This window comes from Wyeomyia smithii, chromosome 3 (assembly GCF_029784165.1).
Source record: "Wyeomyia smithii strain HCP4-BCI-WySm-NY-G18 chromosome 3, ASM2978416v1, whole genome shotgun sequence".
Taxonomy (NCBI): Eukaryota; Metazoa; Arthropoda; class Insecta; order Diptera; family Culicidae; genus Wyeomyia; species Wyeomyia smithii.
The window spans coordinates 104,370,687-104,383,030 of NC_073696.1; the positions used below are offsets into that span (position 1 = coordinate 104,370,687).

Below are 12,344 nucleotides of genomic sequence, written 5' to 3' on the forward strand. Positions count from 1 at the left end.
AGTTGTTGCATATGATGGAGTGCGCTTTTTGCTGTAATCTTAAATTAGGGTGACCCAAATTTTCGATGAAATTCAGCATATAACCTTCCTTTTTTCGCAGATAGAGTTAAACGATTATCAACAATGTTGAAACCCCGTCAATTTTGCGTTACTTTCCAGAAGAAAGTTTTTTTTTTCATCTTACAAAATAACCGATATAGTGCTATTGAACTTAATCACAAAAAGAGAATTACGGGTGCCGCTCTAATGCTCAAATTGGAAAAAATGAAAGATTATAGCTATATACTCATTACTGTGAGTTTTGGTGCCCCTAGCTATTTCAGTTACGCAACAAAAGCTCCCTCCCACTCCAACACGAACGTTAATCGTGCGCCTCATTTCACTGTATAATCGATGGAGACGCCAAGTACATCGTTCTAGGGAACGAGCCTAGGGGGAAAAATGGATCTAGAGCTCGATAGTAATATTCTAGAGAAATACTTTCTTTTACAAAGTTGTTACATATGACATACATATGAGACGGTTATTTTTATGTTATCAACTTATACTATCAAATAATGTTACAAATTAGAGTGACCAAAATTCTTCATTAAATTAGATATCTAACTTTCGTATCTATGTTTATTTCAGCTTATGTTGTAAACGGTTTCTGCTTTTTTTTTTCAAATTATATCATTCTATTAATTTCGTGGCTGAAGTACAGTGCCTCCACAGTTATTGGTCAGTTACAATTAAGGGTCACTTTTACGTGAATATTTCTATTCTCACAAAACTGAACAGTTTTCATTAGCAGTGGTATTTTTTGTAACTCACTTGTAACCTCATTTATACGATTATAATAATTTAAAGCTAAAAATGTCTCTAAAAACTATAATTCTGCTGGGTGCAACAAGAGAAATGACCCATAAGTGTGGTAATGTTACATTTTGCGGTGCACAATTGTGGGTCAGTCCATATTTTGGCTATTTTTATTACTTTCACATGATAATGCATCAAGACTGAATAAAATAACTTATTATCAAGCATTCACAACAAAAAATAAATTGCATTATGTATTTTGACGGTTTTATATACTAAATGATTTTGAATGCCAAAAGTGATCCATAATTGTGTCATTTGCTATGTAAGTGATATTTTTCTTCCCAACCAATTTACACGTATCAACTGCAGTGAAACTAATTGTTAATCGAAAGTACACAACAGAACACAGAGATAGATTGTAAAACATTCGTAGTTGGTAATTTTTACGGTTTAATATCCATTTTTGAACATTCAGACAACACGTTGACTGACCCATAATTGTAGAGGGACTGTAATTACATTTCGTTTTGACAGCCGGGGGATGTCAGAGCAAGAGCGAAGAGCGCGCAACAATAATGCCTCAAAGTCTATAAATTTACTGCTTTCTCGAGACGAAACCATAATGTTTCACAAATGGATTCTAATCAAAATTGGATGCAAATCCGTTTGCAAACACTAATTAGAACTGGGATTATTACAATCTTTTTCATTGAAGTTTATCATATAGAAAAAATCGGCCATCAAAACTTCAAGCTATAAATCTCATTTTTATGCACGAAATGTTCGTGTTATCGGATAGGTGACATTATGAACGGAAGTCAAATGTTCTGAAAAAAGTTTGAACTTATTGACTTCATAAAAGGTTTATTTTGCTCTACTTACTAGTCTTTTCACGAGGCATAACGTGCTCGTAGATACGAAAATTATTCAAATGTCAGTAGTTACATTTGGGCGAGGCGACTTTCGTTTTTGATCATCCCAAGCACCATCGGCACATGCACACGTGATGAATGTCGGCTCAAGTGCATTTATTGATGCAAATTTTATTTTTCCCTTTTAAACAAAACCTGCAGCAGCGCTCGGCAGCAATCCTTGCCGTACGGGGGCAGAGATCACGATCTAGGAGGTGGTGGATGGATCACTGAGCTAGTTGGTGTGTGCTTAATTTACATCCATTCATAGAATTTGCCACTTGGACCCCAGCATGCAGTGCTGGCGGCAGTGGCTTACAATGCCGAAAGTGCCGGCTGCGCGGTAGTTACTATGATTCGCTTTGCGCTTGATGTCACAGATGAAACCGACGACGACGTGCAAAATTGTAGTTTTATGCAATTTGGTAGATTTGCATAAATGCAATGATTTCTGGTCGGCTCATCCGCTTGTTTATGCAACGGTTGTCAGCCAGCGGCGTGCGGCGGCGGGATAATAATGCCGCAAATTGCGATTACGGTTTGTGTGTATAATATCAATCAATAGACCGGATTTCGGATGAAATCGCGTTTTACAAAGGATGCTGACAATTGGATCGATTAGATTCGAATATTGTGGGTTTCATGAAAACATTTGCACTCAAATGAATTTGGCTGTATCTGCAAAATTAGAATTGCAAACAGGAACGCATTTAATCTGCTAATTGTTGTACCATCCACCAGAGCGCACTCAACTGAATCAGGGTAATAAATTTACCAATTTTGCAGTGCAAGTTATCGCATTTTCCCGCTCACTCTGCGTTTCCACCATACGGGTAATTTCCACGAGACAGTAGAAAGCTCCAAAGAGAAAGTCGACTCTCCGTCGACGGCTGCAAAATAAAATAATGATAATAATTGGTATAAAAGTTTTCATTATACATATCCGCTCCGAACTACAATAGAACCACATCCGACCGGGAGAGGGTTATTCCCTAGAAATCCTTCCGCAAAGTGTGAAGTGCAATACCAGTAGTACCTATGTGTGAAGTGCAAGTGTTACCGAGCCTCAGGTGTGATTTTTGCCTCAACAACCCTATGCTTCGGATGCTATCCTGCATCCACCCAGAACTCCACTGAGAGTTGTATCCTTTTGCTCCGCCAATAATGATACTGGGACGTAGCTAGCGCTATTCGAATGATTCGCAATGAATTTATGGGAGTTTACTTTAGAATCTAGATAGTACACTTTTTTGTAAAAAACAATAATGAATATTGTATAAAAACTAAAAATATGCACAAATATTGGCAAATAGCTGTGGTTTTTAAAGGTTTGGTGTCAAATTCACAATGACAACAGTGTGAATTACAACCAGGCACATTAAAAATTACAAAATTATCGACACGTCCGTGCACCACATCGACACCACCGGTCGTTTCTACAACACTATACTGAAAGTTGCTTCCCTGACGGCGGCGAAAAGTGATAAATAAAATGGGAAATCTAGCCCGCGCACCCGCTCATGCCTCTTGCAGTTCGCTGCACAAAATTCAGCCAGGAAACCCGACACGATTGTGCGAACAGGATGGTAATTTATAATTAATTATCAAAAGTAATTACGTACAATTGCTGCTCATTTTTTATTCAACCGGGAGATATCATCCGGTTTTAAAATATGGATACCGTGTAATTCGTTTGATTGTATTTTGGTCTAGCGATATAACCCGGTGGCCGGCGAATTGGATAGCTCTGCTCGGTGGCATAGTTGACCGTTCGGCTGCAGGTGGGTCGATGGACATGGTCGCATATTCTGTAGTGAATTTTTAATCTGCGAATTGAAACCATAAATCCTAATTAGGTTTTTTTAACTTTTTTGTCGTCATTGGATATTGTGACCACAATAATATTGCGGTTCTGGGATCAAGCTTAATGCTATGAGTTATACTTCGAGGCTTACATTACATATATTCAGTGGAAAATTAAAAATAATTCTATTAATAACTACGTGAATATTTTATTAAAAAAAAGAAGAATGCTAGAATGTAGAAAATGATTTTTCCAAGATGAACGAAAATGAATGAAAAACTACCAAAAATGTATAAATTAAAAATAAGTCAGGTTTTTCTACAAGGTTTTTACGCCGATTTTCGATTTAACGCTGGTTGCAAACCAGAAACGTCTAAGTGTTTATTGAGTAAAAACTTAGTAAAAAAAACCTCCGCTCTCTGAAGGATCCAGAATGACCTAGACGGCCAGAGAGGACAATTTTGAATACTAGACGTAAATCGTCTGGTTTTTTTTCTTAAGCCTTTTATGGTAATTTATTTTACGCAACTTTTTTAACTAGCGCGGTTTTTTACACGGGTTTTCATATGAGGTATGTATTCCTCGTGTAAAAAAAATCTGACTGTATGTATTTTGGTTTTTACCAGTGATGGGCACCATTCCGCTAATTCGCTAATTCACTAATTAGCGACGCTAAAATTCAGTTAGCGATTTAGCGATTTTGAGCTAGTTAGCGAAACTGTTAGCGTCGCTAAAATTTTGGCCTTCGAAACGCTAATCGCTAATTCGCTAAATTTTGTAGAGAAGCGACAATAGAAATATTTAGAAAAACTGTGAATTGCTGATGGCGTACGTAAATTGCTTCGAAAGATGAACATACTTTAATGCGAAAGTTACTTTTGTCAGTTTTTTACCCTAGAATGGAGTTCCAGTTATCGTACAAGCCACAGAAGCATTTTAAAGAACAAGCACAAGGTCTAGATTGAATTTTCGGCACACCAATAACTTTGGTAAATTGCAATGCGCTTGAAATTATGACAACTTTGGTTCTACCTTTTCGATTCAAATAATAATTGAATTTTTATGAAAACATTCATAAGAGTATCTATTTTCAATGCAAGCTAAATAACTTTTGTTATTCTTGTTTTTACAAAATCAAATATGAATACCGCTTCGTGAACCTCTTACTGTAAATAGCTTTAAAAAGTAATTGTTTTCGTTTGTTTAACCAAAAAAGATCAAAGTGGTCCAAATCTTACAAAACACGAGCAATAAATATAGCAATATGACTGTCACCCTGTCTGTGACGAACCAACATTCAGCGAGTTCCCCTGGTGCTACCAATTCACAATAGGCCTATTGAAGCGACGCTTTATCCATCATCCGCACGAGCGATACCGATCGGAAACGATCTACGATCAACGATAAAACAGCCATGTTGAATGTAGATCGCCACTTCAGGAGTAGCAGCAGACTGAACCAGCGGCTTAGCGAAAGTGGTGATTATTATACTTATAGTTCTACTAAAGTTAAATTTATAATTATTATAAAATACCTAAAATTTAATAATAAGCCCAGTGATTATTTTCGAACACAATTATCAATATTTAAAACGGTAAATTTACGTGGCTAATTATTGTGACTTAGATTCTAACCTAAAACTTATATCTATTATAACAGCATCACCAAGTGCAGATTAAAAACGGAGGTTCAATATTATAAATGAGCACTAAACGTAAGTGGAATCTGCATGAAAATAGCATGAGAGATTGCATGAGAATCTACAATTTAAGTTCAACATTACCTACACCTAAGATGAATCGCTTATACGCCCCCACGTGCTTTGATCGCTCCAACTTACTTCCCATGCTGAGAGCATGTAGAATCTATATCACTATAAAAACCCATAATTTGAAAATAAGGAAATTACAAAAAATGTTAAACCTAGTTCTTAAGATTATTATACTAAAATCCAAATTATAATCAAAAATTTTCCTTTTAATTTAAGGGATTTTTTAACTCCGCTTGAAATAAATCGAGTTAAAAAACTGGAAATACTGTCTCTTTGTTTGCTCTGCAACAAAATTAAAAAATCCGTTTATTTGCGATCGGGTGGTATATGCGCTAAAATGGCACAAGAAAATGGTACAGGTCTAGAAATCAATTCACTCTTTGAAAGTTCGGTATTGGAGTCGGTTTGTCCTTTTTGTAATGCCCCGGATGATGGCAAAATGATAAATTGCGATAATTGCAATCAGTGGTTTCACTTCAACTGTGTCGGTGTGAGTGAAAGTGAGTCGGAAAGAGACTGGAACTGCGCACAGTGCCATGTTCAGGTCACATCAGGCCATTCAACACCAGCCGAAAGAACTAGGCAGGAATCGGAAAGGAATCAGCTAGCTTGCATCCAGGAGTTACGTAAGCAAATCGGATTATTGCAAAGAAGGCTGGCATATACTGAAGTGAGAGAAAATCAGAGAGTGCAGTTCAATACAGGATCGAGGCCGAATAGAAATGAGCTCGATGCAAATTCAATGGGCGTTTTTCCGAAAGCAAATTCGACGACTATAGATGCTAATAAGAGTGCTTACGAAAATGACGAAGAACTGGAAGATGGGCTTCGATTGTTAGAAGAGAAGCACGCTTTAGAGAAAAGACAACTCCAAGAACGTTTCTCTTTACTCCAACGACGGCGATCATCTGTGGGAATAAACCAGACAGGGCTGACGACCGCGAATTCAGCTGCTTCCAGTTCGACACTTTACAACGAGCTCAGTCGAAGCCAACTGGCGGCTCGACAGGCGGTAGCTCGTGATTTACCCGTATTTTATGGCCATCCGGAAGAGTGGCCCCTTTTTCATGCTAGTTTCGAAAGCTCAACGAGAATGTGCGGGTATAGTGATGAGGAGAATCTTCTTCGGCTCCAACGATGCCTTGAAGGAAAGGCGCTAGAAGCTGTCCGCAGTCGCTTGTTGCATCCGTCGAATCTTTCAGGAATTATGAGTACTTTGAAAACGCTTTTTGGGCGTCCTGAAGTTATAGTACATTCGCTTGTTACACGCATACGGGAAATGCCGTCGCCAAAAGCAGAGAAGCTAAATACTCTAATCGATTTCGGTGTGGCCGTTCAGAACGTTTGCGCTACAATCAAGGCGTGTGGTTTGGACGAGTATTTATGTAATGTTGCCTTATTACAGGAGTTAGTTGATCGTTTACCGCCCGCTATTAAACTGAATTGGGCATTACACAGACAATCTTTGCAACTGGTTACACTGTCGAGTTTCGGTGATTGGCTAGAAAAACTGGTGGAAGCTGCTTGTGTTGTCACTATATCTCCGGTCGAACCGCCAATCAATAGAAAGAACCGTAAGCAAGATGATTACCTGAACGTTCACTCTGAAGAAACGAAACCATTGAAACCTACCGGGATACGAACAGCTATACAACGGTGCGTAATCTGCGAAGGAGCATGCAGCTCTACAGATGTCTGTAAAGCATTCATAAATATGAGCATTTCATCACGTTGGTCAGCGTTAAGGGAGAAAAGGCTTTGTAAAAAGTGTCTCAACAAACATTTTGGAGCCTGCATTATAAAATCCTCATGCGGCAGGAACGGGTGTACATTCATGCATCATCCAATGCTTCACGACGACGCAAGATATAAAGCAGTACAGTCGTCGAAACAACCATCTTCTCAAAGCTGCAATGCACATTGTGGTTCAACTGGAAAAGTTTTGTTCAGGTACATTCCTATTATTCTGCATGGAAAGGATGTTTCTGTCAGAACATATGCATTTTTGGATGATGGGTCATCGGCAACATTCATGGATCATAGCTTGGTAAAAGAACTCAATCTAGAAGGTATGCCAAGCCCACTGTGTTTAAACTGGACAGGCGGCCAGCAGCGTGAGGAGAGAGAATCCGTTCGACTAACGCTGAAAATTTCTGGATTAGAGAATCATTGTAAAAAGTTTGTGCTCCCTAAGGTGCACACAGTCAGAACGCTTAGCCTTCCGCTGCAATCGATTTCAGTTCAGGACCTATCACGACAATACGCGTATTTGAAAGGGCTGCCAGTCAACTCGTATGATTCTGTTTCCCCAAGGATATTAATCGGAATCGATAACTGCCATGTCGGCAATGCCCTGAAGAGTGTAGAAGGAGCGGCAAACGAACCAGTTGCTACCAAAACGCGACTGGGCTGGTTGATCTACGGTCCATGCTCAGTTAGTACAAATACACCAGGTAGTAGTTTCAACGCCTGCCACAGCTTTCACATTTGTCCGTGTTTTGAGGATGGAGACTCCTGTCTAAATACTGAGCTGAAGAAATATTTCTCTATGGATTCTTTAGGCATTGTACGCAATACTGAACCATTACTCTCAAAAGAAGATGAGCGCGCTACACAGCTACTTCAGTCTCGAACACATCGTAAAGGCAATCGTTACGAAACTGGCCTTTTGTGGAGAAGGGATGGAATAGAACTGCCAGACAGTAAATCCATGGCCGAAAAGCGTTTAGTTTGTTTAGAGAGGCGGATGAGTCGCGATGATCTACTAGCTAAAACATTGGAAGAGAAAATAAGAGAATATGAATCAAAAGGTTTTATACGAAAGTTGAGCCCTAAGGAAGTTGCTGAGAAGCACCCACGGAAGTGGTATTTACCGATTTTTCCGGTTATGAATCCTAACAAGCCCGGTAAGGTTCGGATAGTATGGGATGCCGCTGCCAGAGTAGGCGGACTTTCATTAAATTCTGTCCTGCTAACTGGACCAGACCAGCTTGCATCTTTGCCATCTGTATTATACAGGTTCCGAGAGTATCGCTTCGCTATAGCAGCCGACATACGAGAGATGTTCCATCAAGTAGAGATCAATGAAGACGATCAACAAAGCCAGCGGTTTCTGTGGAGAGATGGGGATTCAAGGAGGTCTCCTGATGTGTACATAATGAAGGTGATGACCTTCGGAGCCACATGCTCGCCTAGTTGCGCTCAATTTGTGAAAAACACCAATGCTGCACGTTTCCAGCAACAGTTTCCACGAGCCGTAGCTTGTATACAGAAAGATCACTACGTTGATGATCTTCTGACTAGTGAAGAGAACGAAGACGAAGCTATACAACTGGCCTCAGACGTACGGTTTATCCACGCACAAGGAGGTTTTGAGCTCCATAATTGGCTATCTAATTCAAATAGGCTGCTAGAAACGGTCAGCGAGGCAGGCGCTGTCGAGAAAGATTTAAATCTCAGCTCCGAAATGGCAACGGAAAAAGTCTTGGGCATGTGGTGGAGTATTTCGTCGGATACGTTTACGTTCAAACTTTCACCAAAACATGATAGAGAACTACTTAGCGGACAGAAGATTCCGACAAAGCGCGAACTCTTAAAAACACTCATGAGGATTTACGATCCCTTGGGATTGATGACTGGTTTCTTAATGTTCCTTAAAATTCTTCTTCAAGAGGTGTGGCGTGCAAAAACAGATTGGGACGCAGAAATACCGCCAGGGCTGGCAGACAAATGGATGGAGTGGTTAAAAGTTTTGCCGCAAGCTGAGAGGCTAAGCATTCCCCGTTGCTATCGACAAACTACGACAGCAGCAGAGGATAACGTTGCTCAATTGCATATTTTCGTCGATGCAGGACGGGACGGACTGGTCGCCGTGGCATATCTGAGATTCGAGCAGGCGGGTACAATAGAATGTGCCCTAGTAGGAGCGAAAGCTAGAGTTGCCCCCTTGAAATATGTGTCGGTTCCGCGTCTTGAGCTGCAAGCCGCTGTGATCGGAACACGCATGGCTGCTAGCATTGCCGCAGTGCACCGCGTGAAGATATCTGAGAGATACTTCTGGACGGATTCTCGGGACGTTATTTGCTGGATCATATCCGACCACCGACGATATTCTACATATGTTGCACACAGGGTTGGTGAAATATTAGAAGCCACTGAGCCAGCCGAGTGGAATTGGATTTCAACACGCTTAAATCCAGCGGATGAAGGCACAAAATGGCAGAAAATACCCGACCTTACCGCATCCGGTCGTTGGTTCACCGGGCCTGATTTTCTCAAAGAACCAAAAAATCAATGGCCGGTGAATAAGGAGAATGTTGGAACAACCGATGAAGAGATTTTATCAAATGTGCTTCACCATTATGAGTACATACCCATAATACGTTTCGAGCGATTTTCTAGATGGAAGCGCCTTCACAGAGCTGTGGCATATGTATTACGGTATCTGTCCTATCGACGCAGAAAGGTTCGTTCCCCACCAAGTGCTATACCGTTCACCCAGGAAGAATTACAGCAGTCAGAATGGTGTATATACCGTCAGGTGCAAAAGGAAGCTTTCCCCGAAGAATATAACCTTTTAATCAACCACAACGCACCAGAAACTAAAAGTATATTGGCAAAATCCAGTAAGCTCTACAAATTAAGTCCGTTCGTTGACCATGCTGGAGTCTTAAGGATGAACAGCCGCATTAAATCGTGCCAGTTTATTGCAGATTCGGTCAAATATCCTATCTTACTACCCAAACGGCACTATTTGACAGACCTAATAATAGCTGATTACCACTGTGAATATAAACACCTAAATCATGAGACAGTGATAAATGAAATTCGTCTCAAATTTCATATTCCGCAGCTTCGCGCAGCATGCAAACGTGTCAGGTACAATTGCCAAATGTGCAAGATACAAAGAGCTAAACCAACACCTCCTATGATGGCGGAGCTTCCGGTGGCGCGAATGGCTGCATTCACTCGTCCGTTTTCGTATACTGGTGTAGACTATTTTGGACCAATGTCAGTAGTAGTCGGAAGAAGAACAGAGAAACGTTGGGGTGTTCTAATGACCTGTTTAACAGTTAGAGCTATTCACATCGAAATCGCACATTCTCTTTCCACCGACTCGTGTATCCTAGCCCTAAGAAATTTTGTGGCCAGGAGAGGGGCACCAATTGAAATCTTCAGTGATCGCGGTACAAATTTTATTGGGGCAGGACGTATTCTACGAGACGAGCTGCAAAAAGTGGACCAAAATAAAATGATGGAGCACTTTGTAAGTCCGAATACCAAATGGACGTATAACCCCCCCGCTGCTCCACACTTTGGGGGAAGCTGGGAGCGATTAATCCAATCGGTTAAAAAGATCCTGGACCAAATAAAGCCAAGGCAACTTCCGACTGATGAGCTACTAAGAAACATGCTGTCTGAAGTCGAAATGATAATTAATTCAAGACCGCTTACGGACGTACCGATAGACGCAGATTCTTTGTTTCCCCTAACACCGAATCACTTCATCCTAGGGTCTTCCAATGGTGCCAAACCCCCGATCGCATTTAATAACAATACAGTTTTGTTAAACAACTCGTGGAAGGCGTCGCAAGCCTACGCAGATGAAATCTGGAGACGTTTTATCACGGAGTATTTGCCAACACTCACGCGAAGATCAAAGTGGTTTCAACAGACGCGACCAATACAGGTAGGCGATGTTGCCGTCATCGTAGACAACCGCCTTCCAAGGAATTGTTGGCCGAAGGGACGAGTTATAGAGATCGTCCGTTCTAAGGATCGACAAGTACGGCGAGTAACATTGCAAACATCCCAAGGAAGATTGGAGAGACCTGCAGTGAACATCGCAATCCTGGACGTCGGTTCCAGTTCGAGTAAGTCGGACCAAGGCCACGACGTACTGGGGGGGAATGTCACCCTGTCTGTGACGAACCAACATTCAGCGAGTTCCCCTGGTGCTACCAATTCACAATAGGCCTATTGAAGCGACGCTTTATCCATCATCCGCACGAGCGATACCGATCGGAAACGATCTACGATCAACGATAAAACAGCCATGTTGAATGTAGATCGCCACTTCAGGAGTAGCAGCAGACTGAACCAGCGGCTTAGCGAAAGTGGTGATTATTATACTTATAGTTCTACTAAAGTTAAATTTATAATTATTATAAAATACCTAAAATTTAATAATAAGCCCAGTGATTATTTTCGAACACAATTATCAATATTTAAAACGGTAAATTTACGTGGCTAATTATTGTGACTTAGATTCTAACCTAAAACTTATATCTATTATAACAGCATCACCAAGTGCAGATTAAAAACGGAGGTTCAATATTATAAATGAGCACTAAACGTAAGTGGAATCTGCATGAAAATAGCATGAGAGATTGCATGAGAATCTACAATTTAAGTTCAACATTACCTACACCTAAGATGAATCGCTTATACGCCCCCACGTGCTTTGATCGCTCCAACTTACTTCCCATGCTGAGAGCATGTAGAATCTATATCACTATAAAAACCCATAATTTGAAAATAAGGAAATTACAAAAAATGTTAAACCTAGTTCTTAAGATTATTATACTAAAATCCAAATTATAATCAAAAATTTTCCTTTTAATTTAAGGGATTTTTTAACTCCGCTTGAAATAAATCGAGTTAAAAAACTGGAAATACTGTCTCTTTGTTTGCTCTGCAACAATGACTATTTACATATTAAAAAGTTAGCGATTAGCGATTAGCGAAAGCTCCGCTAATGTGGGTTTAGCGTTTAGCGTTTAGCGATTATCGAGCTAAATTTTCCGGTCAGCGACTAAGCGATCAACGTCGCTAAATTTTCGATTAGCGGTGCCAATTCAATTAAAAAAAATTAAAATTTTTTTTTTGAAGAATTGCCAGAAGTGGCAATTGTTTGACACCCATTGAAGGTATCTATTATAATGCTTGAAACACTCCTGTGAGAGTGCCTATGACTAAATTTCAATGATATCAAACCCAGCCGTTCGGTGTGACAATTTGTCGCTACATCAAACAGATTTCATTGACACAATTTCAC

At 40.3% G+C, this 12,344-nt stretch overlaps 1 protein-coding gene across 1 annotated transcript; it reads left to right on the top strand.

The window, feature by feature from the left end:
* The first annotated feature begins 6,647 nt into the window (after positions 1-6,647).
* Positions 6,648-11,875, top strand: LOC129730162 (uncharacterized). The gene is made up of 2 exons (XM_055689267.1): positions 6,648-11,522; positions 11,588-11,875. The coding sequence occupies exon 1, from the start codon at positions 7,002-7,004 to the stop codon at positions 11,259-11,261; it is 4,260 nt and encodes a 1,419-aa protein (XP_055545242.1). The 5' UTR covers positions 6,648-7,001; the 3' UTR covers positions 11,262-11,522; positions 11,588-11,875.
* Positions 11,876-12,344: the final 469 nt, after the last annotated feature.